The sequence below is a fragment of the Solanum lycopersicum genome, chromosome 6 (assembly GCF_036512215.1).
Source record: "Solanum lycopersicum chromosome 6, SLM_r2.1".
NCBI lineage: Eukaryota > Viridiplantae > Streptophyta > Magnoliopsida > Solanales > Solanaceae > Solanum > Solanum lycopersicum.
The window spans coordinates 42,385,952-42,413,349 of record NC_090805.1 but is presented as its reverse complement, the minus strand read 5'-3'; the positions used below and the strand labels follow the sequence as shown (position 1 = coordinate 42,413,349).

The window sequence follows — 27,398 nt, the reverse complement described above, 5'->3', positions numbered from 1 at the left end:
GCGTTGTTAAGGTATAATTTATATTTTATTATAATACGAAAATATAAATTTATAACAAAAAATAATTATCTTTTATTTCATTGTCAAAATCAAATGACATTTATGTGAATGACCCAAAGGCTATTGCGATGGTCCATTGATGGTTCAGGCCCAACAGCCCAAACATCACTAAATTTGGGAAGGGGACACGCTTTTAGGGACTATGCTTCTTCTTTACCCATGGAGAATCTCTTGAGGGGATTTCCGATTCCACCATTGATGCTCCATTTTTCGGCAATGAGTTTTGGAGCTCACTTTCACTATAGAACCTCAAAACCCTAAAGCCTTAGTGAAGTGCTGAAACTACTTTTGCTGGAGCATATAATCCTTTGTTTGCCTTGGTGAAGTGCCGAAACTAGTTTTTGCTGGAGTATATAATCCTTTGTTTATCACGCATTGATGCCTACCCGTGGTGTTCTCTCTGCTCTTCGCTGCTATCGTCATCGTTATCAAGGATCTTATTCCCTCTCTGCAGCTCTCGATAAATTTGACTTTGGCGCTTTTCACACTTGCTCATCCGAAATCAAAGAAGAAACTAAACCTCATTTCGATGCTTATCATAGATTTCAATGCAATCCATATTCAAATTTCAGTGGAGGTCAGGGGCCTTCATTCGCATTGCGCAGTATATTCTCGGTTAATTCTTCGCTAAATGTGGTATCGTCTTCAATTTCCAGAAATAGTAGTCACCTGTTCCTCAGCCGCGGTGAGTGTCATTTCATGAGTTAATACGAATTACGGATTGCTTTACCAATTAGAGTTCATTATGTGTAGTATTTTAGAAAATTGCTCTTTCAGGGTTGATTACCAGACCAAAGAAGTTAAAGACAATAGAAGTGGTGGATGATCCTGGGTAACGTGTGTTGTTCTCTTCATATATGATGCTCCTTTTGTTTCCTTTCTAGACAATAATTGAATAAATAACCTTGCTGTTTCTTAGAAATCTGCAAATTTAACCTTTTCTTATTGTTTAGCATAAAAAATCCCTTATCACCGTTCCATAATCCTTCACGTAGGACAAGGGGAGTGTAAGCAACAAATAAAAAGAACATTGGACTGTAAGCTCATGCACCCAAGTCCCAACCCTGGTGAGCATGATAACCAGACACCAGTGCTTGTGAACTGTAACAAGTTGACAAACACATTAGTTAATATCAGCACAAGTTAGTCCAAACATCACAGCTTTAGAAGAAATATTGATTAAAGTTACAAGAAATGAGTTATCAGTGTCGCATTATGTTAACAGTAAATTTAGGTTAAATTGTATATTTTGACATGCATAAGAGAAGGTTTGTGAAGTTGATATTCCTAAAGAAGACTTACTTTGGGACAGTGTTGTGAAAGGCACTCGCCATAGCGCCTTTGGCGAATGGCGAGGCGAGGCTGTGTCGCCATTATCCACTGAGGCGAGGCGACCTCAAATAGGCGAGCCAAGGCGACCCGAGGTGACCCAATGGCAACGTAAAATGGCGTCACCATTTTGATTTTTTTTAAAAAAAAGTTTTAACTTAATAATATTAGGTTTTTTTTTCTATTTTCAAACTTTCATCAGACTTTCGTGTATTCCTCTTCTTCTCTTCCTCGAGCCGCTGCTGCTTCTTTTCTTCCTCAGTCGCTGATCAGTTCTTCTCTTCCTCAGTCACCGCTCTCTTCTTCTTCTCTTTCCATCGAGTTGCTGCTCCATTCGTCTCTTTCTCTTTCACTCTTCACTGCTCCCTGCCTTCACTACTCTTTTTTTCCCTCTGTTTTCTTCACTCTCTGTTTTGTCCCGAATTACTGTAAAATGCTTTCTGCTTTCACTGTGTTGTGACTGCTGTCCATTATTTTTTTGAATTTTTTTTCTTCTATAGTAATTATTATAGTATTTGTAATATATGTAATTGCTATTGAAATTTTGAATATTATATGTGCAATTAAATGTTTTTAATTTTGGGTATTAATTGGCGCCTCGATTCCGCTCACCTCGCCGCGTGACGAGGCAGGCCCTTGTCGCCTTTTGTCGCCTCTCGCCGTCAAAAACACTGCTTTGGGATTTGGACACAGCCACTATGGTACTATCTACTATATTCCACTGGAACTCAGTTATCTTATTGCAAGTAATTTAATCATCATTCAAAGGTGTTGCTTGGGAAGGTGATAATCCATATTCAATCAAGTAGCACTCAATAACATTAAATATATTTCGACATGTTTGATTAATTTGGACTCCATTTGGTCAGACATAGCAGTGTTTCACATAGAGTGGTGGAAATGGCTTCACTATCAAAGTGATTAATAGTTTCTGTAGATTAAAATGTTTACATCAAAGCCTTATCCTGTACAATCGTGGCAACCTATATTGACTAAAAAGGGAAGATATTTCTTAGCTAAAACTATGAATTATGTATATTGTGTCACCATGTAATTTTTTCCTTTTTTTTTTTAAATTTTCGTAGCCAGCGAGCAGTCACAACAGCTTTATGGTGCAATTTTCTTGTTTTTTCCCTGAAGTTTGGGGTCTGGTTTGTCAGTTCCAGCCATGTCATGCTGGCTGAAGTTGTGCATTCAGTTGCGGATTTCGCAAATCAGGTATTGCACATGTTTAAAACTAATTTGGCCTGGTATGAGCCAAGTTCCATCTTTTATATTTCGTCAATCAAACAAATCTTATGCTTGCTTTGTAGGCGCTTCTTGCTTATGGTTTAAGTAGCTCCAGACGTGCACCAGATGCTATCCACCCGTAAGTCCCAATACCTTGACATTGCAGACATGCTCCCCCTCCCCCTTCCCCCTTTTTTTTTTTAAAAAAAATTCTATAGTATTTGAGTAGAGCACACCTGTAGATATAGCAGTATTTTCTGTCATTGCAAATGAAAATATTTACCACTGATTTCGTGAATGTGCAGCTGCATCGACAAGATATTTGTTTTTCAAGTATATGCGTCTGGCCAAAGTTTTAACAACAATAAATTGAACACATTATGATCGCTTTGGTCTCACACCGATATAGTGGAAAAGATTTTTTATCTGGTGACATGTGTTTCTGAGGCTTAGAGGCTGATGAACTTGTTGAACTTATTTTATCATTTCAGATACGGCTACTCCAAGGAAAGATTTGTCTGGTCTTTGATATCTGCTGTTGGTATCTTTTGTCTTGGCTGTGGTGCTACTATAGTTCACGGAGTACAAAACTTGTGGACTACTGAGGTACTTAAATTGAAATACAGTGATCCATCATCTGTTGTTAAATACTGTGCATTCACATCAACTAGAACTATATTCTTCCTATATATTTGTTTCAGCAACCTACAAATATTGGATATGCAGCACTGGTGATTGGTGGCTCATTCATTATAGAGGGTATGAAATCTTCTTTAATAAATACAAGTAGTTAGAATGTTTGTTCCTTTTATGTTTTCTAACCCTTATCTCACTCTCTACATATTCTTTCCGGACCCTGGATTTCTTGTAGGTATTTCTCTCGTTGTGGCTATTCAATCTGTCAGAAAAGGAGCTGCTGCTGAAGGAATGACAGTGAGAGATTACATTTGGCGTGGTCATGATCCTACAGCTGTAGCTGTCATGACAGAGGTGACCAACATGCTTTCTTGTGCTCCTACTCATGATGTCTTTGTCAGTGATGTGTAATATGATGTTCAATTTGTAGGATGGTGCTGCTGTTACAGGTCTAGCCATTGCTGCCGCATCATTGGTTGCTGTAAATGCCACTGGAAATCCAATTTATGATCCCATTGGTTCGATTATAGTGGGCAATCTTCTAGGAATGGTATTTGATGCTAAACCTTGAACTTGTCTTGAAATTCAGGCATTGTAATCTGTATGTATTTTCAATATGTGTTAGCATGATTCAAAAATGATGCCCCACATGAATGAAATTATGATTTCTTAAAAATTCGAGTTCATGAATAAATAAAATATTGAGTATTAGAAAATGGATCAAAATGCAGCGGGATAGATATTGATAATTCATACAGCCAATTCTAGTTTAGATAGGGATCAAGTGGTTGTTGTTCTTAGCTCTTGTATCGTGATTCTGAAGTTAATACTGGGGTCGAAGTAACTTGAGTGACTGCGAATTAGCATATAAGAAAGATGTTGACCTAGACAAGTGAAATTTGAAGACTCGTCTCACAAACCGCTTTCCAGTGTTAGTGATACATCGACTGATGACATGGATGACTTAACTTTGTTGTCTGTCTGATGCCTTTACGTTCTTTGCCTGTCATCTCAAACTTAAGTTCTGTAAAAAGGGAGGATTATTATGTGACAATGCAATTTGAAATGCAGGTTGCTATATTTCTGATTCAGAGAAATCGACATGCTTTGATTGGTAGAGCAATTGATGACAATGACATGGACAGGGTTCTTCAGTTCCTGAAAAATGATCCAGTATGTAAATTCTGGATCACTCTACTCTGCTGACCTCTTTGCCTAACTAAACCATCCAAATTTTACTTGATACAGGTTGTTGATTCCATTTATGATTGCAAAAGTGAGGTGATTGGGCCTGGGTTCTTTAGGTTTAAGGCTGAGATAGGTGATGGGATCTGGTTCTTCATTTCTATTCTTCAGTTTCTTTAAGGTACACCTTCTAATATGTTGCTTTATATTGCAGACTTCAATGGCGTAGTGCTGGTTCAAAATTATCTAGAGAGAGCTGGACGTGAAGAGTGGGCTAAACAGGTTATTAGTTCTGCATGCAACTTCTTAATTCTTCCACCACACCACCTCTCATTGGGGTGAAGGAGGGAAAATTGCATATTGTTTTTACATTTCAGTAGCTGACAACATCAATGGATTGATAGTCCTTCATCTTTCCTAAAATAGAATACATTTGATACTTCTTTACCATGCCAATCTGGTGACAAGTCTTTGGCCCTACGTTGGTGTTTTTCAAGATGACTTCTTTAGGAAGATGTTACAAAAACTCAACATAAATTCCTAGAATACAATGATCAATAGGATAAAGCCAAATTGGAAAACAAGTGAGAGGGTATAACCTGGTGGATCTGATGTGCATTATTAAATATAGTGATTTGTCATATTAATAATATGAAATACAAACATGTTCACTTGTTTGTAACACAAATTAGTCTGTCCTGGTTTGTGTGAAACTCTTTAAGTTGGCATGGTTGATTTGACTTGCATAGTTTATTCGTAGTTACAGAACAATTTGAAGTTTTGGAGAAGTTGTGTACTGAAAAAAGAAATTTATAATTACAATTTTAACTCTTAGATTAGTTGTATGTTAGTTTATTGGTAGTTGTAGAACGATTTGAAGATTTGGAGAAACTGGTGTAGTGAAAAACAAAATCATGATCAAAACTTTAAATATTAGATGGCTTTAAGTCTTGAAACATTGCAGAATTGTTGGATATTATTATCTAAAGATATATGTTGCATATTTTGGGACATCTTAATATAAAAAGATCAAAATTAATTTGGTAAAAGAAGATGGATGAACAGTGCTTATTTGTATGTTTCTGCATCATGTCTGTGTGTTTGTGCTTCATAGTTCAAGTAACGGCCTCCTGTACTCAGCTGTTCATCTTCCTTCTTACAGATGATCATCATCTGCAAGGTTCTTTAAAGCCTATTCTCCTAGAGAGCAAGTTGTATCCTTTTATTTAGTCATGTCATTACCAGATAAAAGAGCTCATTTTTTCTTAACTACATGATTTTGGCTCAACTAGCTACTTCATTCTGGATTTGTGGTATCTGCTGCAACTCTGCTAACCTCTGACCCAGCATGGGACTGATATTACAGAAGAATTTTCCACCCACAACAAACTTTTTTTGGTTTAAATTGTTTGCTTCTATCCAAGAAAATCTGAACTATTTGATTATATCTGTGGAGCATAGAGTTCCGCCAAGATATTTAACACACACATGTTTGACAAATAGAGTTCCAACCATATGCTAACAACTAAAGGTTTAGCAATTAACCTTGCCGGGGATTTTACTTTAAGATAGTATCTGTCCTTGACGTGGATACCTGGATAGAACGAAGATATTATGCTCCATTGATGTTGGACTTTCTGCAATTTTCTTGACCCTACTTTTGCTTTTTTGTTGTTTTGATGTAATATCTGCTTGGCACATTGTTCATTTCTTGCTTATACATTCTTTAAGTTCAGTTACTTCATCTCTATTTGATTTTGCATAACATTGATGACATATTTCTTGAATTATCATATCTTCAGCTTGAAATATGAAGACCATAAATATTATATCACTTTCGTCTTCACCCTTGGCGATATGATATGTAATAGTCAGTTATTTTCTCTTTTCATATTTAGTTTCGAGAGGCTTCAGAGCAGAAGGATGATGCAGCTTTACTGAAAATGATGTCAATCTACGGTATGCCTAACTTTAAACGTATGATTGTTAATTGCACCAGTTAAATGCTATGAACTCTCTCTTCTTTCTTGGCAGGTGAGGAAGTTGTCACAGCACTAGGGAGTGAAGTTGATAGGCTAGAAAAAGAAATCCAGGAAATAGTTCCAGGCATTAGGCATGTGGACATTGAAGCCCATAATCCAATTGTGCCAACCCCATGAGTATATAGCTTAATAAATATATTGAGCTATGCGAACTTGTTCAAATTATAACAAAATGGCATACATGATTGATGAATTCTGGGAATATCATTAAAGCTTGGATGCTACCAAGGAAGCTTTCTCTACACCGACATTTCAGTGTAGGGGATAATGATCCTCTGCTTATATTTTTCTTGTGAGAAAGAATAGAAGCTTTTAATCATTTCCAGCTACGGTTGTGCTAGTGCAAAGAAACTCAGTGACATATGAAAGGTGCCTTGGAGAGATTAGATATCCATTATTAGCAGTGTAAAGAACGGTTCCTGGTTATTACTCTCTATACTATCAATTGTTATTATGTAATATATGAACATTAGAGACATCAGACAAGTGATAATTCTACAGGGACGAATTTTTTTTTTATTTTCCATAAACTTGTGCTTAAGGCAAAGCTTGATATTTAGAATTAGTATTAGTCCTAAAAGTGAAGAACATGACATGACAAACTTTAAAAAAACTGATCTGATATTCTTTCGTTATAAGAACTGTAAATAGTACATGATGACAGATCGTAAATAGAAGGCCATAGGCTATTTAATTTCACTATTTATAACGGGACGCTCCAATCTCCATTGATTGGAATGGAGTTGACAACAATCATAACAAAAAAAATTCAACACGCCGAGTGTTTTTGTTTGAAATAGCTTTACTGACATGTAAATAAAATCTGCTCTACAAATGCTAAATTCAACATTCGACTATTTGTGGCCCTGACCTTTTCCATCAAGACCTCTAATAAATGGTAGGCTTAATTCTATGAACCAAACAAACCTGTGTTTCTTACAAACATAAGTGCAAGGAATAACGTAGAAGAAATCCGCAATCTCAACCATCTGCATTTTTCAGCCTTTCTTCACAGGGAGCTAGCAGAAACATGAATAGGCGAAGTGGTTCTTCTTTGAGACATAATGGGATATGTAATCAGTCGAAGCAGCAGAAGAGCCAGGAATATCAGCTGGAACAAGAATCTGTGTCTTTCCGGAAGCAATTCTCTTACCAGCCACATTGGCATAAAAGAGGCCTGAGATTGCTGGTACAAAAACATCACTCTCAGAACACATGTAGAAGTCGATTACTTTCTCCAGTTCAGAAGACTCTGAGTCGAGAAATTTTGCCTTCTTGTCAATGGGCATTATGCTTTCCTGCAGTTGTGTTTTCAGAGGAGTAAGCAACACAAATAGTAAAAGCACACATGGAGATACATAGAAGCATATAGATTCTTTTACTTTCTAAACATGCAATCTGATAGTAGAGCAAAATATTGTGAAACAGTAAATACAATAAGTAAAGAAACCAGACCTTTGTATATGTTTTAGGAAAGAGATCCTTCAATGCATCAAGGCTGCTATCCCACCTTGATTGAGTCAGATATAGAGTTGTATCCTTGTTAAAACCAATTTTTCTCAAGAACATACCAATCTCCTCTGGACCATAGCAGCTCTTTGATTTAAGAGAACTGTCACCTTGGCAACTCTTCTTCTCCAATATATCAACCCTCAGATCCACTGCAACAAACTGTCCTTTTGACTTTGAGCTCAAAGTTCTTAAGCGCTCCACCATGGACTCAACTACTTCATTAACTTCTGGTTGAAGCTCTAGAGTTCCAAACATCGACATACATGCAATTGAGTCGGTATTACTCTTCTCTTTCGTTTTTTTCATGTTTACTGAAGGAAAGTATGTTGCCAGCCTTATGTTTCCCTTAGATGTGAAAACTGGTTCAATGTTTTCAGCAATGTAGTCCTCAGAAACCCTATTTGGAACCTTCACAACAGCAAGATTTCTTGATGAGACTTCAGCAGGCTGAGTTGTTTCTACTTTAACCACACCATCTAGGCTTCTCACAAAGCGTTCAACATTGTAGATGTCTTCAAATTTCCTGAAAATCACAAATGGCCTTCATGAACCTTCAAACTTTGGGTGACTATAAGTGTGGACCAAGATGATATGAAAACTAAAAATCGATAAAATTCACAGATTATCAGCAGTACTGAAAAGCCATTAAATTTTGAAAGAGCCATCAAATATTAAGCAAGCCACTAAAATTCCAGCTTTAACAACTCTAATTTCCAGCTTCCAAAGGTTATAGTTCTACAGACAGAAACTTCAACTAGGAATAGCTCATGAAAATCATATCCAATGTCTGCTCAGGACTCTATCTCCAAATTAGAGTTATCGGAGATAAAAGAATGTAGATAAGTGTCTAGTGTCTGCTAGGGCTTTAAACACAATTAAAGCCGCGAGCTTTTCTAAAACAAAGGCAACAGACACATGAATAAGAAAAAATAGCAATAAAGTACAACTTATAATCATAAGGGCCAAGAAAGAGAAAAGGAGCAGTAGGAGACTAGAAAAAAATTAAATTGGTAGACCTATGTGCCATGAGCAAAATCTCTTTTAATTGGTTATTTACAAGCTCTTCCAAGCTGGGAACAGCAACATACCTAATGTCCTGTCTTGGGAGGGTAGAGTGTAAGCTAACCTTACCCCTACCTCAGAGACAGAGAGGTTGTTTCAGATAGACCCTCGGTTCAAGGCTCTTCCAAACTGGGAATGGAGTGAAAAAGAAAATAAGGAAGATGTAAGAAAATAATAAAGGAGATCTTTCCCAAAGAAATGAATGCAGTATCTTGACTCATAAGTGAGCTGAGTTTCCATCTGGGCATATCAAGCACAAGAAATATGATGTTCCGACGGTGTATAGAGAAAGAACAATTCAAGTAACCTTTATAAATGTCAAATACAGATCAAATTCCTTAAGTAGTTCTCATTTAAAACAACATTAAAACTCTGCAAGAATAACAAGAGATAGGGAAAACACATAGAGAACACTGACCTCTTATCCCCAGGTTTGCTCCCTCTGATGTCTGGGATCACAAGAGTTGCACGCAGATACCTCGCCACTATAACTGCATCAGCAATCTAACATGCCAGTTCCACACAGAATAAGACAATAGAAGAGAAGACAAACATAGACACAACTCTGTATAAGTCTAACTAATCCTATAACATTTACAAGAATCTGCACTTTGCTGGGAGCATAAACAGTAAGGCGAAGTGATGATGTAATTTAAGAAAGTGCCAGATACTCCTCCAAGCTAATGAGAAATAACCATGATACAAGGAATACAGAAATATCAAGTAGTGGTTTAAAGTTCAGTTTCTATCCCATCCACCCCCTACCCGCTGTATGCTGGCATACAGAAATGTGAATGGAGACAGAAACTGTAGTCACAGTATCTCAACCAAGAAGAATGAACATCAAATATGGATTAAAGAAAGACCCATCAAAGTAACTATGCTGCATAGCACCCCTACACAAAAGAAATAGATGCAATTCATATGAGCACTTGAAATATTTGAATGGCCTGGAATCTAGAGCACCATACACACAATCATTTCAGATCAGAAGCAAACAGACCAACTAAAAATGTCAGGTGGACAAGTAATCTTAGACGATTATTAATACCCGTTGAGTGAAAAGAAACAAATTATCAAGTGTAAACATAATCAAAAAAGCAAGAAAATGAATGTACAATGTAATTTCTCCACTTCATAGATAATTATGCCTCATATAACGTAGTTTTATAAGGTTTTTCCGAAAACATGAAATGGGACAGTATTGTGCTCCTTTTACAGTTCTCAACATGAGTAGGAGATAAAATGGTGCTGAGTTCTGCTGTTGAACGTCTCGATGGATCATCCTAAACATTAGTAAATTATGTACAAAACAAATAACATCAAAAGCAAACTTGTAAATACCATTTGCAGCAAACAAATGCTTGACTAAAAGATAGAACCTAAAGTTTGCAATTAGTTTGTCAAGTACATTGCAGGTAATTATTCACCTACTGCTATTTGATAAACTCAAGATCTAACACTAGTAAGCTACCTGAGAGACATGATATTCAGGACCATTAGTAAGTGAAAATGTAACAAATCCTTGTGATTGGTCAGCTTCTTCTGTTGAGAAAATCATAGAATAAGAGATGTACAAATTTCTTAAAAGAAAATAAGATAATAAAAGATAAACCTTAAAAAATCGAGATTATTAAATCACTCACGGGGAACTGGTTTAGTCCAACAAGGCTTTACGGATTCACCACCCTTCATCCAAGGGCCAGTTACCAGGCTCTGCTTACTGGTACTATGGATAGATATATCAGAATCCACCTACATCAGCAGGAAAACGGTCAAAGGAAATCAGAAATGTCCAAACAATTAAACAAAGAATATCACATAGTCAAATATTGACACTAGACACTGTTTTCTAATCTGTTTTTGGCATAATCTTATAGAATCTCTAAATGCAGAAATTAATTAGATTAATCATTTTTAGCTAAGGCTAAGCCAGAAATCACGGGATCTTTCAGTAAACTATGAAGTCTACTAGGTAACCGTAGTGACAGTTTGCTGCAACTGCCGGTGAGAATATTTGTTGATTGAAAATACTAGAATCTTTTCAAAACGAGTTAAATACTGCATAGTTCGATTCAGTTCGAACAATATAATGAAATCCAGAAACATAATAATAGGATCAGAGACCAGAGTAACATCTAAAGCAGCAGCAGAACAAACAACTCAACAAAGCCAAAAACAAAGCATCAATCGGCCAAAATGAAGAGCAACAGCAACTGTAATTATGCAGTTAGAATAGCCGCTCATGTAGATGTACAAATCCACAGAACACAACATCAAAATCAAATAGATAGAACATGAATATGAGAGGAATTACTGGATAAAAGTGATCCCTCGTGATCATGTTGCCGAGCATAACAAACATAGTAACAGTAAGAACACCAGCAACAATTTGTCTCGGATCCACTGCCATTTCTCACGGATCCACAACAGCTCTGTTCACAAGGAATCAAATATGGAAGAAGTTGAAAGTACAGTGTAACATGGAGCAGCAACTTCACAGTGAAAATGTGTATTAGGATGCTGAGTTTTATATATAAATGATTAAATTACTAGCAATAAAAACTAAAAGTCCGGCGGGATATATCACTGCTTTTGGTAATTAAGTAGAATTAGCAGCAAGTGTAGCAGTGTTATTTGTTGTAAATTTACCAAGTTGGATTAATTAGGGCCAATCGGGATAAGGACAGATGACTTGACAGAGTGGCGCTCCCTTTTTTTTTTATTTTCTTTTTCGACCTTCATTTTTCTACCACCGACACTTCTTTTGAAAACGATTCAGCGCCTAAACACAACGCTGAAATATTTTCTTCCTCGTTAATTACTTGTCTATTTTTTTATTTATAGTTATTCTTAACTACTTGTTCATTTTGATAAATTAAGAAAGGATAATTTATTTTTATCTATTATATTAAATGACTAATTACTTTGAAAAATGTAAAAAAAATTCATCCACTTCATAGTTAATAGGTGTAAAATGATAAACTGATTACACCATTAATTATTTTCTTAATAAGTATGTCAATTTAAAAGTTGACAAGTAAAAAAAGCACGAAAGGAGTATGAAAAAGATTTTATCATTTTACTGAATTACCCCTAATTTTAGTTGATTTTTTTTCCACAATAAAATGTTAACTAAAACCTACCAAGAATTAAATAAAGAAGACTAAAAAAGATGGAGTATGACCAAAAAAAAAAATAATACTAATTTTGAGCGTATATTACGGAAATGAAAGAGAAAAAAAAGGTGAAGTTATGACTTATCGATGTGCTTCATCAATCATCAGATAATAAAAGGTAATCATCCTGCTTTTGTTTTCTTTGATTTTTTATAATTTTTTTACATGTCTTGTGTTTTATAGTAAATATTTTATATTTTGTTTTAAAATGTGTAAATATTGTTAAAAAGATAAAATCGAAGAACCTAGATCTGCTTATACACTGGCACTCTAAGCTTTCATCCCTCCTTACATAAATTATTAAAAATCTCACGATCCCAATTTAATGTAAACACTTGCCTTTTTAATATGTTCAGAATAGAATATAATTTTTTTTATATTTAGAAATAACTTAATTTTTATATGCTTATTTTATCCTTAATAATAGGGTGTTGCAATACTATTATTGTCTATCAGCTTTTATAATAATAATAATTAAATTACCATTACCCTATCAGTGATTTTCAGCTAAATAAGTCATATTTAGTTTAGATTACAATTTTTTTAAATGCTAAAAATTTCCTTTCACTATCTCTATTTAATAATCAAACAGTGTCATATAAATGAAAAAAAATAATAATTTATCTATCATTCACCATTTCAAAAAAGAAATCATGGACGGTTGGTGTACAATGATCAATCTTTTTTGTCTCAATCTGGATACCAATTTATTAGTCTTTTTAAATACATTTTACAAAAATTAGAATCTACAAGTTGTCAAATTATTGAATATTAAAAAAGTACATGTGCAACAACATTATGATAAAATGTAGTAATTTAAATTCTAATAGTATCATGTGACGTCGAAAAAATAGAACAATATCTAACCCACCAGAGTTGCAACTTGCACGTCATCTCCGGCGTTGGATGAATGAAAATTTCAATAATCCTACAATTGTTATCTAGAAATTATAACAAATAAATAAATAGGTTGAAAGAGATGGCGAAAGGAAAAATACACTTCATTTATTTGAAATTATGTATTGTATTTCTTTCTTACACGTTTTAAAAGAAAATATTAATTTTTATCAATTTTATCTTTATATATGTCTTTTTTTAAATTAAATATTTATTATATTGACGTGTTTGAAATATTTAAAAAAACAATTAATAGTATCAAAGACAAAATGATTAATCTGACTAATTTTTAATTTGATTAATAGTAATAAATAATAGTATATCTACCATATCTGTTCACTTTTATTTGTCATGATGCGCTTTTCAAAAGTCAATATGATTAATTTTTAAATTTTAATTAAATTACATTAATTTGATATTTTTAAAAAAAATAATTAAATATACAAAAACTATATTAAAGATATAATAAATTACAACTTCTTTTGCATATCATATCATAAAAAAATATATATATCATAAAATATTAATCAAAACTTTTATAATTTGACTCTAAAATAGAAAATTATCAGTATTATTTTTCTTACGTGTAGAAAAAGAAGAGAACATAAAAGAGGACGAAAACAATGCATGAGTTGTTGAGTGAGGTTGATTGGGCGCCTCGTGAAAAAAGGTTAGGTGGCGGATTTTTTTATTCTTCAACATCCTATTTTATCGGTATATTTAGGCAAGTGAAATGAATCTTACTTTAGTTTCATGTAAATTAGTTTCATTTCCCATTGTTATGGGGACTTAATAAAGACACCATAACTTTCGTTTCACTCTCACATCAATTATTCCTTTTATAGTATGACAACAAATGTTTCTTGTACTCGTACTCCTTTCTTTCATTTTACTCTATCTATGTTTGAAAAAGGAGAAACATCTTCTAGTTACATCACATACTTTATCTGTTCTTCCAAGCTCCAAATATGGGAAAATATCCTTTTCTTTCTAAAAAAAAATATATATCAAATCCACCACATTTTCAAAATACAGTAAGATTACAACTAAAATTCTTGTTACATGTTTTCTTTTTCATTCTAACTTCAATGTTTCTTCCATTTGTTTGAGAAGTAGAAGTAAAACTAGTTTTGATTTTTAACCAAACCGGACCGTGAACAGTGGATAATGATCCATGTAGAAGTGGCAAACAGTAAGAAATGAGACTAGAAATGACAATATGTACACTTGTAAGACTTGCATACCAAGAGATGGTCACAGTCTCACAGATAACAAAAGAGTTGACACAATAGAACAACTAACTAGCCTGATTGTGGCTAAGAAGATAAATACTCTTTCACCATCAAGATTTCACTACACAGCTTTTTAGGAACTTGTTGTAATGCTTTTCCTTCTTGCCAGGCTTGCCCTACCATCACTCCTGGCCCGGCATGACGTATATATATGACTATCTCATCGTTAAATGGCCATGGATGCTCCGCTGAGATGTTAAAACACCTCAATTAGGTAAGTAATTTAAGTGCACTAAACGAACTAACAAAGGAAGCTCGGCAATGCCAAGAAGAGGTTTCATGAAATTGTAACTCTTTAGTTGCAACTTCGGTAATAACAATCAAATCGATTAAGAAACCTACCAGCATCTCAACCCCACTTATAAGATTTGGTAGCCGACAGTCAGATAGGACAGTGAAAGCAAGGAGCATTTAAAGGTGTGTTGAAGGTTGACATACTCAGAAACTTCATGCATACAATTTTTATTGATAATATTTGTGCCATAGAGAACATAGTGGGATCATAGGGTCCATAAAATTTTTTTACCAGGAACCGACTAGATAAGGTTTTGAACTAGTGAACTTGACAATACAAAAGAAAATGAAATCCAAACAACCACGTATAGGACTCACTACCAAGCCTGGTATTTCAGGGTATGTATATCAGTAAGGAAACAATTGTTCAGGAGTGGCTAGGGTGGATAGGCCACTGAAGTTGAAGAAAACAACAAAACCACAAAGGTTATCGGGTAATATGTGGTTTGCACGAGAAGCTGTCTAATCTTGTTCAACAAGAATCCTGAAGTCTGATGCAATAATTCTCACCTGGCATGGGGAAACCACGAGGAAAATCAGGGAGATCCAATATTCCATCTTTGAATTCATATGCTAAATCACAAGGCTCTTCTGTAGACATCACTTCTTTGACTTCACTAACCGTAAAGTACAAAGGAGAAAATGAACTCGAGAGCCCAGAGAAAACTGATTCGCCTGCATAATGTGGATGATTGGTTAGAAAAATATACTAGGCAAATCAATTGTGCAGTAATCATATCATTATTTAATCAGTGGTTATTTAGTGTGGATCCTAATAAGCTCATTGTACGTTGCCTGATTCGAATATATTGTTCCTGACCATTATTCTTTTGATAGTATTATAATATATTCCCTCCACTTTTCGTTTTAACAGTCTTGGTTCGACGATTTGACTATTGACGGAATTTAAGAAGGTAAGTAAGATTTTTGAATCTTCTGGTCCTAAACAAAGGGTGTGTTCAGTCAAATGTTTTCCGATTTTTCCCATGTTTGAATTTAAGAAGGTAAGATTTTTGAATCTTCTGGTCCTAAACAAAATGTGTGTTCAGTCAAATGTCTTCCGATTTTTCCCATGTTTGGTTGGTTAAAATTTTTGAAAAATATTTTCTCTAAGAAAATAAGTTCCTTAAAAATGAGGAAAATGACTTCCTTAGAGGAAATAGAGAATACAAGTTCCACAAGCAGCATTGTGTCCTTCCCACCATCCAACACATCTTATCTTCACCCCGTAGTCCGCATCCCAACCACCTCACACCCTACTCCCTCTCCACCTCCATAATATTTGTCTAGAGTATACACAAATTCTTTACGAATAATTTTTTGTGCTTACATACCGAACACAAGAAAATAAGTAAGAAACCTACATATTTTTCTAGAAAACATTTTTCTTCATGCTGGACACACATCTTAAATATGTGTGTAATGTACCAAAATACCCATTGAATCTTGTGGTCTTAAACATGTCCTATAGGATGCTGGATGAAAGAGATGCTAAATATAGTTAGTGACATCCTCTTTTTTAAATGGTTAAAAACAGAAAGTAAAATACGTAAATTAAAACAGAGGGAGTATTGTATATCTGAAGTTCTGTCTTTGTAATAATAAAGCAACATTCCCAAACAAGCATGACACTCAACCTATAAACAGAAAGGTAACGAACTGCCAAAGGATTCTCAAGATTACCTCTGAGTAACAAAATGCAAAAGAATTCTCAAGATTACTACAGAGTAAAAAAATGCAAAAAGCTTTAAACAATTATCTTCTCTGGAGAAAAAATTAATTTTAAAAAGAAGAAATTGTTGGTGTGTAACTTAAGATAGCTCGTAACTAACTTACTAATAAGTCGCCCGTATGCCTTTCCATCACCAGCGTGAAATACAACCTGTAAAAATTAATTAAGGAACTCAAGTATTAGCACCAAATTATCAGAGTTGAATTCTTCCAAAAATCAGTTCAAAAGACATCAATAAGGGGTACAACCTTTTTGAAAAAATTTAACCAGGCAATCTGCAGTGGCCCTGTTCACATTTCAAAGTATTTTAAAATCATTCACCGAACATTGAATTGAAAATGACATACACTGGTATGTTACTAGCAGCTAGTAGAATACAGGTCCAGTTAGAGAATTAGGATAGATTTCTAAGGATCTAAAGATCATATAGCCCAAGCTGCACAACCATCAGATTCTCTCACTATGATTACCCTCACCCGAAATCAAATATGTGAATTATCAGTCAAACTCCTTCTGAGTACATGTGATTTCAAAATCTGGTATCATCTAGTTGCTTGAAACTTCATATGCTAAGGGAAAATAGAAGAAAGACCAGACCACCAATCTTGGCTAAACGTGGACAACACTTTATCATGGTCCAGAATTATTAGAAACATAAATCAGAATATAGAACTATTTTGGGTCATAAAATGGAAAAAATCAAGATAAGTAACCTCCGCTTGTTCTGCACTTCCAAAATTCAGCAACTGTATCACTATTTCCAGTTGCTAGCAAGCTAGATGCACTTTTCTCTACCAGTTTTGAATTATTGTACCGTGTCCCAGCTATCTCCCAAGCTTGTGAAATCAACCTGCTTGAAGTTAAACTAAGGATATGAGGATATATTGTAACACTATCAATTGTGTGCTATGTTACGTTACATAAGCTGACTGTCCCTAGGCCTAGGATGGGTTATATTTAAAAGAGACATAATGATAAATCTCTAGAAGTGATAGTTTGAGTTGTAAATATATGTAATGAGCATAGCAAGATTCTCTGTCGGGGGAGGAGGAGAAAATCATGCTTTTGCATATAGCTAAAGATCCTCTCTACTTTAAGCAATTGTCAACATAATCACAGTAGGTATTCTATGATTCTACAAGCTAATAAAATCAATAAAAGCAATTCTTTATCATAAATTTATTATAGCCATAAATCACAAAGCAAAAGGATGTCCAGAGGGGCTTAAATAGCTGGGGATGTATGGGGCGTAATATCTCAAGATGTCTAATAACTACGAACGCAGTAAAGGAAAGACACATATTCCGTCCAATTTATACGGCTAATGTTTAATTCCCTCTAACCAAATGTTTCATAAAATAAACTCTCACATGTTTCAAGAATTCAAATTCATTTTTGTTTAAATCGTTCGAATTTAACCAAAATATTGTTTTGCTTATGACACTGGTCTCGCCTAGCCTAGTAACGTAATTCTATCATCTATTCTTACCAATAGAGTATACAAGTCATTCTATCCTACTAAATTTCATACTCAGTCGAATCATACAAAAGGGACAGAGAGAAATATTCGCTGCTTCATGAAGCACAAGTCATAAAATCAAGAGAAAAAAAGGAAACCAAGTAACATACAGACCTTGGGTTAAGCAAGGCCAACAACCTGTGCCGCCTTTCCTCCGGAATATCCTCAATTTTCTTCCTAACCATAACAACAAATAACAAGATTAATGAGACTAAATAAGTATTTAATTGCTAAAATGCATCAAATTTACTAATTGTCTATCAAAGCAATTCAGTTATAGTGTTTCACCAGAGATAAAGGGCGGGATTATAAGAAGATGGATCCAAAGGAATAAGCTCCATGGGAGGGTCAAGGAAGGTGACTACATCCTGTTCGTCCAAGTACACTATCTTGCCATTCGGTAAAACTTGGTAGGGTTTTTCATCCCACGGTGAGGCAGAGCTGGAGAATGAAGACGAAGTTGCCCGTACGGCGGCATTGTAGTTCGCCCGACGCGAAATTGACAGAGACGTGCCGGACGGAAGAGCTGAGCCAAACTTTGTGGAACAGAAATGCGAAGCTTGCTGCCGATTTTTGCAAGTGATTATTTTTGGGGAGAAGACCGCGAGGCTACGGGCGCGCGCCCTCTCTGGTGCAGCTGTTGCTTGAGGATACTGCATTGTGAAAAGCCCAGGTTTAGCCAAGTGAGAAGTAAACCATTGTTACTCCCAAACCAAAAGACCTCAATAATTGTTAAAATTTTCTTTTTATAGCAATTATTACATTTGTGAGTATGAATCTTATTAATGTAGATAATTAGCGGCACTCACGTGGACATAAATATCGAATAATCGAACTGAATTAAATTAATTTAATTTTTCAGTTCGATATCTATTTTTTTTTTGAAATTTTAGTTTGGAATTTGGTGTAAGGGAGCCGAAATTAAGGTGCATCGGAGAATTGAAGTTTTATTAAATATAGTTAAAATATTTAATATGTTTAATTAATAATTCTTATATATTTTTTACTCAAAATATTTACATGACCCATTTAGAGCTTGTTTGGCTCAGCTTAAAAGCTGGTCAAACTGACTTAAAAGCTGGTTTTTGACTTATTTAGCTGTTTGACAATACTCAAAATAACTTATTTTAAGTTTAAAAAAAATTATTTTAAGCCAAAAGTTAAAAGCTGGGATAGGGGTGCTTTTTAAGTTGACCACATTTTTATCTTTTTGCTCTTAATATTTTTATACAATCTCCAAATTACCCATATAACTCTAACATTTCTTTCTTCCATTTTTCCTTTTCATGTTTGACATAACAATTTCAGCACTTTTATCCAAACGCATAACTGCTTATTTTAAAAATAAGTTTCAGCACTTTTAAAAGTACTTTTTTAAAGCTGTTTTTATTAAACCCATCCAAACGGACCCTTACACTTTTTACTTCAGCTAGCCTTTTATGATAAAAAATTATTATACTGATATTAATATAGTATTATAATGACAATTAAGTTTGAAATTATTGTTGTAGCAAACGCTTGTTAGCTTATGTTCATTGTAGCAACTAGCAAATGCTTGTTAGCTTCTGTTTATGTACCTTCTCATTCATTGTGAGTCCGTAATTATATTTGCTCTCTTCTTATTCATTCAGTTACGAGAGAAACAAAAAATAATGTCACATATTTACCTTCTATTTATTTTTATTAAGCACATGAAACTATTAACACTTTATTATATTCACACCAAAAAATCAATTTAAAAATATCGAACTAAATCAAATCGAAACGGTCTTAGTTTGGATGGTGCATATTTTTCTAAAATCGAATACTGAATCAAAATTTAATTAAATCGAATCGAAGAATTGAATTCCCACCTCTACCGTCACTGAGATTTGAAAAAAAAAAGTTTTTCCTTTTAATTTTAATTTGTGTAGCCATTAAATATAAATTTGAGTTAATTTTGACTTGTTGCTAGTAGTTTGGAGCAAGTAAGCAAAAATTTATACTCAATCTTATAAATGTAAGATATATATAGAATTCTGCAAAAAAAAAAATCGTATTTAATGAAAATCGTATATACTATCACTCAAGTATTTCTTTGATATATTATTTTTAATTTGAAAATTAACTTTGGATATAATAAAACAATTTCATGGCCAAACATTTTATGTCTGACCATATATATAGATTAGAATTATTTTTATTTTTATCTTTTATGAGTGATTTGAATTGTAAAAAGTGAAATATTTATGTAGTTTTTTTAAACTTAAAAATTCCAAAATTAAGTTAATTTTAGGACTAAATATGTTTTTTTCAAAGTTAACAAAGAAAAAAGTATTTAGGAGAAATAGATAATTTTCTAGGTATAGAGGTAAAATTTGCCCATTTCCCCCTTGTATCGACATTTGACAGGATATTGTGCGCAGGTACTCATCTCATCCGTGACAACAGAACGCAGCCGAGAGAAAGCAAAAGCAGCAGAAAAATGGCTTCTAACGCAGCTGCACCGTTTTGGAGGTCGGCAGGGATGACTTACATAACTTACTCAAACCTATGCGCCAACCTGGTCAGAAACTGCCTTAAGGAGCCTTACAAGTCCGAAGCTTTGAGCCGTGAGAAGGTCCATTTCACCATCTCCAAATGGGCTGATGGCAAGCCTCAGAAACCCAGTAAGCGGTCTCTCTGTTTCCTTTATCTCCCTTTCGATCAGGAAACCCAAAGTTCAGATCTTTGGTTTCCCCTTATTTTGTGTATTAATGTTTCAGTAATTGCTTTTATTACTATTCTTCAGATGCTGTTATTAGTGATGGGAATTTCGTTGCAGGGAGTCGTAAATAAATTGAACTTGCAAATCTGCTGTGTTCGGTTTTTCTTCTGAGTGGTTAATAGGTGGCATTTATAAATCTAGGGTTTATGTTCATATGTTAGAATGCAATGAGATTCTTGTTCATATAATAGTTAGCTCTGGTGGGTTTCTGCGGGAGTTGTTCTCTAAAGAATTATATTAATCAAGAGAAGATTTTTCTCCAGCTCCTAGACATGAAAATGTTCTAAATGAACTCTACTCCTGACTAAATAGATAACCAATGAGTTGAAATTAAAGCAATTTTATTAGTTTATCTACCTCTTTTAGGTGGACTGTGAAGGTTTTATTCTTTCTGTCTTGCATTTGGATGTCCACTAAAGCTTGGGAGACTTTGTGGTGCTGAGAATCATACTTATTTAGAATTTGCACATGATTTCTGTGCTGTTTGCCTGTCTAAATTGCTTGTTTGAACTCATTCACTGCCAACAATTATTCCCCAATGTACTTGCTAGTGTTGATCATTTGTTCAATACCGACCACTGACTTGCGTACTATTCCTGTGCTCTTTCTTGCTTATTCTCCTCTTCTAAAAAGGCAGTATGTACTCACTTGTAATCACTGCTGTAGAGTTTGCAACCTGATATCAGTTCATAGATTTCATCATATCTATACATTCGTATCCTCAACATTTTATGTTGAAATGTTTCATAGCATAATATGTTTCTTCTCATTTTCCTATTTTCATAATACAAGGTCTAACTGGAATATGGATAGAAGTTGGACTCATTAAGAGAAATAGAAAGAAGTAGAGGATCATTATGATGACCCCACAGGCCACTGCCGATTGATATTAATGTACAGTGGTGCTCATGTTTGTGTTTATACATGCTTCTTAATTGGAATAACTCTCACACGTTAAAAGTCATAAACAAATGAATTGTGGTAAATAGGAATTTAGCTTTTTCTGCGTACTCTTTTTTTATGTTTTAGATGAGCGGATGGGGAACGGCGGATGTCTTTTTTTCTCTATTGTCTTATTATCCTTGCAAGCTGTGCTTTCTGCTTACTGATAAACATTTCTGCTGGTTTTTTAACAGCCATCCGCTCGGATTCTCCTGAAGAATGAGAACAAGGTTGGATCTCAGGCTTTATTTCTTCTCTCAACTGAATTTTGTACTGTGCTGGAATTTTGTATGGTGCACGTCTGGTGGAGCTTGCTTTAAACATTGATATGCTAATAATATAACCGATAGACCTTGATTTATACTTGGATGGAATTGTGATAATGTTTATTTTTAGACCTGCTTCTGTTATCAAGTGACTTATTTCCAGTTTTCAAAGGACACTCAGGCTATCATAATTTATCAATCCCAATGTTCACCTGGTTAATTTGAATCATCGAGTCCTTGAAGACTGTCTTGGAGCATAACAGAAAATAACCGCCTTGGTCATCTAAGCAAACTTGTGAATTACTTCCTATGTTCCAAGTTAATATAAAAGTGGTAAGTAGGAACCAGAGGGTGAGCAGAATTGTTTATGCTTTATCTTGTGTGAATTCGAACTAAAAACTTAAAGAAAATGAACAAATTACCAATACAACTTGCATGCCATGATATTTTCCGGAAAAAAATCTTCTAACTTTAGATTCAGCGTCACCTTAAAATTCATGGCTTGAAGTTTGAACTCTTTTCTTTGTTCAGTAATCCAATACAATGCTTTGTAAATAAGTTTGAGGTTTGATAGAATATGTTAATGCATGGACCGAGGGTTTTGGTGTCTAGTTGAAAGTAGTGTTATCAAAATAGAAAAGCACAAAACATTCTAAGGTTCATTGATATTTTAAGTGCAAATTGAATATAAACGTAGGCTTTAATGAAAAAGAGTAAATGGAGAAACAATACAAGTATACATGTTTTAGTTCAAGATTAATAGTTATAAGCATGAATAACAACTACATGGAAAAAAAAAATGAAATAGGATTACGTTAAAGTGAAATTTCAATTGTTTAGTGTTGCCTCTTCTGGAGATGCTCATTAGTGAGGAAAAACATGTCTCAGAGCCTTGATGATGACACTAAAGGGCATATTAAGGGCTTGATTGGTACAAGGGATAAGAGACAACTAATCCTTGATTAATTTTAGGATGATTTTATCCCATGTTTGTTTGGGATAACTTATCCCTAGATTGTAGTGTTATTTATCCACATTGAGGTTGGGATGGCAACTTGGAGTAACTAATTACGGATAACTTGTTCCCCAACCAAACAAATACTAAGTGAGTGTTTTGCGCTTCGCTTCAGGGCTTAAGTGCGCTTTGACAAAACTAGTGGAAAGGTAATTTTTAATATATCTTGCATTATTTAATAAGAGGCAATTTTTTAATGGATGATAAAATTGTCAATCAAGTATTGAAGGCTAATTTCGTAAATCAACTTTCAACTATGGGACTTCCCACTTTTAAAATAAGAGCCTGTTTGAATTAATTTATTTTAGGTGCTCTAAGCTCTTAAGCCAAGATAACTTTTAAGCACTTTTGTTGTGTTTGGGTAAGTTTAAAAAGTGTTTTTAAGTGCTTATTTTTAAGCAAAAACAACAAAACTAAACCAAAAGTTGTAAGTTAAGATTTCTAACTTATGACTTTTGGCTTATAAGCAACGGGCTTCAAGTATGATGATACAGTAGATGATTTATAGCCACCAAATGGTCAATGAATGTTTTAGATCAGAAAGTTGCCATGTAAATGTGTAGCACTGGGAATACAGTAATACAATAGATAACAATCATCCAAGGTTAAACCCACCAGATCCAATTCTTAAGCTGCCCCTTGATGCAAATATCAAGGCCAAAGTTACAAATTTAGAATGTCTCTGTAATGGTTTCATGAACTAGAGTTGCAGGCTCTGTTGCAGAGAACCCTTCATGTGCAGGGGATTCTCCTAGGCCATCGGAGATTCTGATTTCTAAGCTTTGCGAAGGGAGATTGGGCAATATTTCAGGGGAAGTTTCACTTGCTGCGAGCAGTACTGTAGCCGTTTGGCTTTCTTCATTACATCCTGGCTTTCCTGACTTAGAATTAGATATATCTTTTTCTTCATCAAAGACTTTTGCTATTGCAGAAATCTTTTTCCGTATTGAATCATCAGTGGCTAAGATTTCTCTATTCTGATAAAGGAAGATAAGGAAGAATATGAGAAGAGCGGTGCCTGCTGATACACCAGCTATGAGGAAAAGGCCCCTAAAACTATCGAGCGTGAGACTATCTGATGTTCCATTGCTCTGTGAACAATCTGTTTCATTACTAGAGTATTTCTGTATTCCTCTTTTCGCAAACTGTCCTCCCTCCTTCATCTTCAAGACTGCTCTTGAGACATCAGGTACCAAAGGTGAGGCTTCTGAAAATGCCTACAAGAAATTGTGCAGAAAAAATGAATTATATTGGGTGAGATAGTGTTAGAGAACCTTTCCAGTTAAAAGATGCAGATAGAATCTTACTAATCCAAAGCCATCAGTCTTGTAAGTTTGACCAACCATAATATACTTCCTGCAGTATTTGTTGAGAAAGAGTGTGAGATTAGGTAGTTCATCAATAATTGCACTAACACCTCCATTTTTGCTTCCTCTTAAGAGCGCATCATTATACTCTTCCAATGTGCTATAACTTCTTAACTTGGATCTGTCAAATTGCATGCGCATCAAGAAGTATTCGACAAAAGAACCTTTTAGATACCCAACATATCCTCCATTGTTAATGAGATCATTGGCAGGTTGGAGCTGTTGCACTGTTAGCATAGATGATAAGCTGGCTGTATAACTTGATGTCAGCACCAGAACCACGAAAACCCACACAATCAGCACAAATCTTGTTAAGTTACTTGTTACCCTCTCTCCTGCAACAACCAGCCGTACTTATGATTTGTTGAGAAACAATGTGAAATCTTAAAGCTTCCTTTGAGTTAGAGACTTACTATGAGCAAAAACGAGAGTTGAGAAAGAAAACCAGAACATCATACCAACTTGCTTGTGCTTGGGTCCTCGAAACTCTTTGTTTACACGATGTTCGAGTACCCAAACCACAAAACCAATGAAGACAAAGAAAGCTCCAGTTGTTATCCAGAGCTCACTCTTTAGAGGTTTCAAGAAAATCCAAATATTCTTCCTCTCATCATCTTTAACTGGCACAACTGTGGAAATACCTGACTCTGGAAAAGGTAATGCGAAGTTCACATACTTGGATTGTCCCGCTAAAATGGTCACATCACCTACAACTACATCATATTCCTGTTCAAGGCAAGCAATGATTATTGCAGTATTAATGATTGGTCTTCCTCAGTCTGAGCAAAAGTAAAAAGCAGAGAAGAAAGTCCCAATAAGGAGCACGTAAGGTATTTGACCAAAGAGGTCAATTTACACAAGGATTTGGTATTACCATGTTATCAAGATGATCATAGTCTGGGGAAGTGCGGCTATCTGGCATTGTAAATGGAATAAATACATAACTGACAGCATATGGCAAAGATTCGATGATTTCCTTGAAGAAATCTAAACATAAACCAGTTGCGACTATTGCTTGTGTTTTTGAATCTCTTTCCACTTTAATGAATTCGTCCAGCTTTCCATTGACAGAAACTCCAACCCTTAGCCTCTTCCCGCTTGTGGACATGTCCCAGCCTTTCGGAACAATAGTAGATTCACCGGGCCAAATGATGGGCCCTAGTTGCTTATTATCAGTTTTAGCTATTTTACCATTCATCTTCAGTTTATACGAAATGCTATCCTTCTCTGTCCAGAATCCAACGCTTCTCTGTCCTGTCCCAATAATATTCACAATCTGATATGGCGAAGGCTGCAATTCTCCATCTGCTATGCGGAAATCACCACTTAGACCTGCTTTTAGCGTTATGTTTTGCATAGAGTGAATGAGCAGAGATCCCAATTCTGAAGTTCCAAGTGCATCTATGTCCGTTAAGTTCTTTCTAGTATCTTCTCTTTTGAATTTCGGGATAGCAGTAATTCCCACTTTTGCTACTGCTTCTGCTAATGAAGTGATACTATCATATGCCCATAGCCCGAAAACATTGAGTTCTACTCCGTCTATGTCTGGATATACTTGACGAAATCTTTTTCTCCATCTCTTGGTGAAATTTTTAAGCTCGGTTGTACTTGGAACATAAGGCTTTATACCAAGAACACCCTGCATTGATGATTCAATTACTGAAGGATCTACTGAGTCCAGAAGGCTCGTTAGCACATCTGTGATGATCCATGCATATCCAGTGCTCATCATCCCAGCTTCTTTGGCCTTGAGGAAAAGGCGCGAGGCAAGATATGGTTGCAAGTGCACGATGAACACCCTCGTCTGTTTTGTATTCAAATTGTATAATTCCTTGAGTATTTGATCATCATTGGCTGAAGGAGAAATAACACTTCTATAGGAAACTAAAGTGTTGTTTTCCAGCAAGGCATCCGTCAGATGTGGAACTATCCCAGTTCCATAGGAGCTATCCTCGTGGATGATTACAACCTGCCTCCAACCATAGTTTTTAACAATTGCTGCAATGGCTTTAGTCTGGCTGGAAGAAGGAAGTGCTCCTCTGATGAAGAAGGGATTTTCCTTGACTGAAAGTAAAGGATTTGTTGCTGGAGATATGATAGGAACTTTTGCTCTGTTCCCCAAGTCAATCACAAAATCAGTTTGTGGGCCAAAGATAGCTTGTACTTGGACATCCTTGAGCAAATATATGGCTGCATATACACAATCAGACTGTAAGACATCGTTTGTTTGAACGGAAATTTAAACCAAAAGTGAAAAAAGACGAAAAGAGAGACTGGTATGCTAGTTTACAGAAGTAAATCATGGATCAGAATATACCAGCTGATGCTTCTTCAACATCATCTTTCTCGGAATCCCTCAAGTGGGGTACTATCCTAGTGGCAGTATGACTAGCGGCAGCATGGTAATCTTCAATTGCTAGTAAAATACATGTGTGCATTACTTTTCCCACATCTGTTTCCATATCAAGAATTATACCCAGATCCACCTTTACAGCACTAGTGTTATTATTTTCACCTCTTATTGGCATTACATAGTGGCAAAAGCTAATGATAGACACAAGTTGAATGAATAGAATTAGGAAGTGACGTCTTGGATTTTTCATTTGAAAAACTCTGGTAGTAAGTAGTCTGTGAGTTGGCAAGGAGTTCTGCTTGTGCAAGTAAACCATATTCTGCAGAGCTCTCTCAAATGGGCGACTTTGGAAATATAGCTTCAGAATTAGTGAATTTTATAGATATTAACAAGTTAAAGACCTTGACTAGTATGAGTCCAAACGATTATTGATGTAGATAGAAATGACAAAGTTGAAACTTTCAAAGTGCAGTCAATGCTACAAGTCTTTATTTTATTATCTGTACGCTCCATGATTGAGTAAAATGCCTTTTTACTTTATTATATCAATTGATTATAATAAGTTTACGCGTGGGTAAATATTTACCCAAGTAGTACGAGCTATTGTGTCTCAGCTTATTTTCTTATTAAGATTTAATGATTTAAATATTTAAGACTTATATCATTGAACCCATTACGTCTTTAAAATAATGGGTTCATATTTATTGTTTATTTCAATTTTAGAGAATTTTTACACATAT

At 35.0% G+C, this 27,398-nt stretch overlaps 5 protein-coding genes across 7 annotated transcripts; 2 read left to right on the top strand and 3 right to left on the bottom strand.

Moving 5' to 3' along the window:
* Positions 1-74: 74 nt before the first annotated feature.
* Positions 75-7,012, top strand: LOC101262626 (metal tolerance protein C4). Of its 2 annotated transcripts, none has more exons than XM_004241816.5 (13): positions 75-745; positions 838-892; positions 2,475-2,607; positions 2,703-2,758; positions 3,111-3,225; positions 3,321-3,378; positions 3,491-3,609; positions 3,686-3,805; positions 4,327-4,428; positions 4,504-4,576; positions 4,655-4,722; positions 6,339-6,399; positions 6,475-7,012. In XM_004241816.5, exons 1-13 carry the CDS (start codon positions 439-441, stop codon positions 6,597-6,599), a joined length of 1,392 nt encoding a protein of 463 aa, XP_004241864.1. In that variant the 5' UTR covers positions 75-438; the 3' UTR covers positions 6,600-7,012. The 2 variants fall into 2 exon arrangements, with proteins under 2 accessions (XP_004241864.1, XP_010322802.1); XM_010324500.4 differs by having other exon boundaries at positions 158-745; positions 822-892.
* Positions 7,013-7,150: 138 nt separating this feature from the next.
* Positions 7,151-11,821, bottom strand: LOC101263823 (protein MANNAN SYNTHESIS-RELATED 2). Of its 2 annotated transcripts, none has more exons than XM_004241820.4 (6): positions 11,374-11,821; positions 10,703-10,811; positions 10,531-10,601; positions 9,475-9,560; positions 7,938-8,517; positions 7,151-7,780 (listed from the first exon to the last, which is right to left on the bottom strand). In XM_004241820.4, exons 1-6 carry the CDS (start codon positions 11,467-11,469, stop codon positions 7,502-7,504), a joined length of 1,221 nt encoding a protein of 406 aa, XP_004241868.1. In that variant the 5' UTR covers positions 11,470-11,821; the 3' UTR covers positions 7,151-7,501. The 2 variants fall into 2 exon arrangements, with proteins under 2 accessions (XP_004241868.1, XP_010322803.1); XM_010324501.4 differs by having other exon boundaries at positions 10,531-10,598; positions 11,374-11,796.
* Positions 11,822-14,153: 2,332 nt separating this feature from the next.
* LOC101249652 (uncharacterized) lies at positions 14,154-18,709 on the bottom strand. Its single transcript, XM_004241860.5, has 7 exons — positions 18,258-18,709; positions 18,084-18,146; positions 17,164-17,300; positions 16,699-16,736; positions 16,555-16,600; positions 15,229-15,393; positions 14,154-14,612 (listed from the first exon to the last, which is right to left on the bottom strand). Exons 1-7 carry the CDS (start codon positions 18,626-18,628, stop codon positions 14,449-14,451), a joined length of 984 nt encoding a protein of 327 aa, XP_004241908.1. The 5' UTR covers positions 18,629-18,709; the 3' UTR covers positions 14,154-14,448.
* Positions 18,710-20,248: 1,539 nt separating this feature from the next.
* Positions 20,249-22,094, top strand: LOC101255896 (ATP synthase subunit epsilon, mitochondrial). Its single transcript, XM_004241881.5, has 2 exons — positions 20,249-20,617; positions 21,852-22,094. The coding sequence occupies exons 1-2, from the start codon at positions 20,434-20,436 to the stop codon at positions 21,878-21,880; spliced, it is 213 nt and encodes a 70-aa protein (XP_004241929.1). The 5' UTR covers positions 20,249-20,433; the 3' UTR covers positions 21,881-22,094.
* Positions 22,095-23,421: 1,327 nt separating this feature from the next.
* Positions 23,422-27,071, bottom strand: LOC101265038 (glutamate receptor 2.5). The gene is made up of 5 exons (XM_010324502.4): positions 26,623-27,071; positions 25,180-26,495; positions 24,719-25,031; positions 24,246-24,640; positions 23,422-24,155 (listed from the first exon to the last, which is right to left on the bottom strand). The coding sequence occupies exons 1-5, from the start codon at positions 26,972-26,974 to the stop codon at positions 23,610-23,612; spliced, it is 2,922 nt and encodes a 973-aa protein (XP_010322804.1). The 5' UTR covers positions 26,975-27,071; the 3' UTR covers positions 23,422-23,609.
* Positions 27,072-27,398: the final 327 nt, after the last annotated feature.

Coding starts and splice junctions, on each gene's coding strand:
- LOC101262626 (XM_004241816.5), top strand. CDS start 439: ATGCCTACCCGTGGTGTTCTCTCTGCTCTTCGCTGCTATCGTCATCGT. Junction 2,759..3,110: donor GCACCAGATGCTATCCACCC/GTAAGTCCCAAT, acceptor TTATCATTTCAG/ATACGGCTACTCCAAGGAAA. Junction 3,806..4,326: donor TGGGCAATCTTCTAGGAATG/GTATTTGATGCT, acceptor TTTGAAATGCAG/GTTGCTATATTTCTGATTCA.
- LOC101265038 (XM_010324502.4), bottom strand. CDS start 26,974: ATGGTTTACTTGCACAAGCAGAACTCCTTGCCAACTCACAGACTACTT. Junction 26,496..26,622: donor TGTTGAAGAAGCATCAGCTG/GTATATTCTGAT, acceptor GTGTATATGCAG/CCATATATTTGCTCAAGGAT. Junction 24,641..24,718: donor AACTCTCGTTTTTGCTCATA/GTAAGTCTCTAA, acceptor TGGTTGTTGCAG/GAGAGAGGGTAACAAGTAAC.
- LOC101255896 (XM_004241881.5), top strand. CDS start 20,434: ATGGCTTCTAACGCAGCTGCACCGTTTTGGAGGTCGGCAGGGATGACT. Junction 20,618..21,851: donor TGGCAAGCCTCAGAAACCCA/GTAAGCGGTCTC, acceptor GTTTTTTAACAG/CCATCCGCTCGGATTCTCCT.
- LOC101263823 (XM_004241820.4), bottom strand. CDS start 11,469: ATGGCAGTGGATCCGAGACAAATTGTTGCTGGTGTTCTTACTGTTACT. Junction 10,812..11,373: donor CGAGGGATCACTTTTATCCA/GTAATTCCTCTC, acceptor CTGCTGATGTAG/GTGGATTCTGATATATCTAT. Junction 9,561..10,530: donor CTGAATATCATGTCTCTCAG/GTAGCTTACTAG, acceptor CTGGCATGTTAG/ATTGCTGATGCAGTTATAGT.
- LOC101249652 (XM_004241860.5), bottom strand. CDS start 18,628: ATGCAGTATCCTCAAGCAACAGCTGCACCAGAGAGGGCGCGCGCCCGT. Junction 16,601..16,698: donor GGTTAAATTTTTTCAAAAAG/GTTGTACCCCTT, acceptor TAATTTTTACAG/GTTGTATTTCACGCTGGTGA. Junction 15,394..16,554: donor GGCATACGGGCGACTTATTA/GTAAGTTAGTTA, acceptor CACATTATGCAG/GCGAATCAGTTTTCTCTGGG.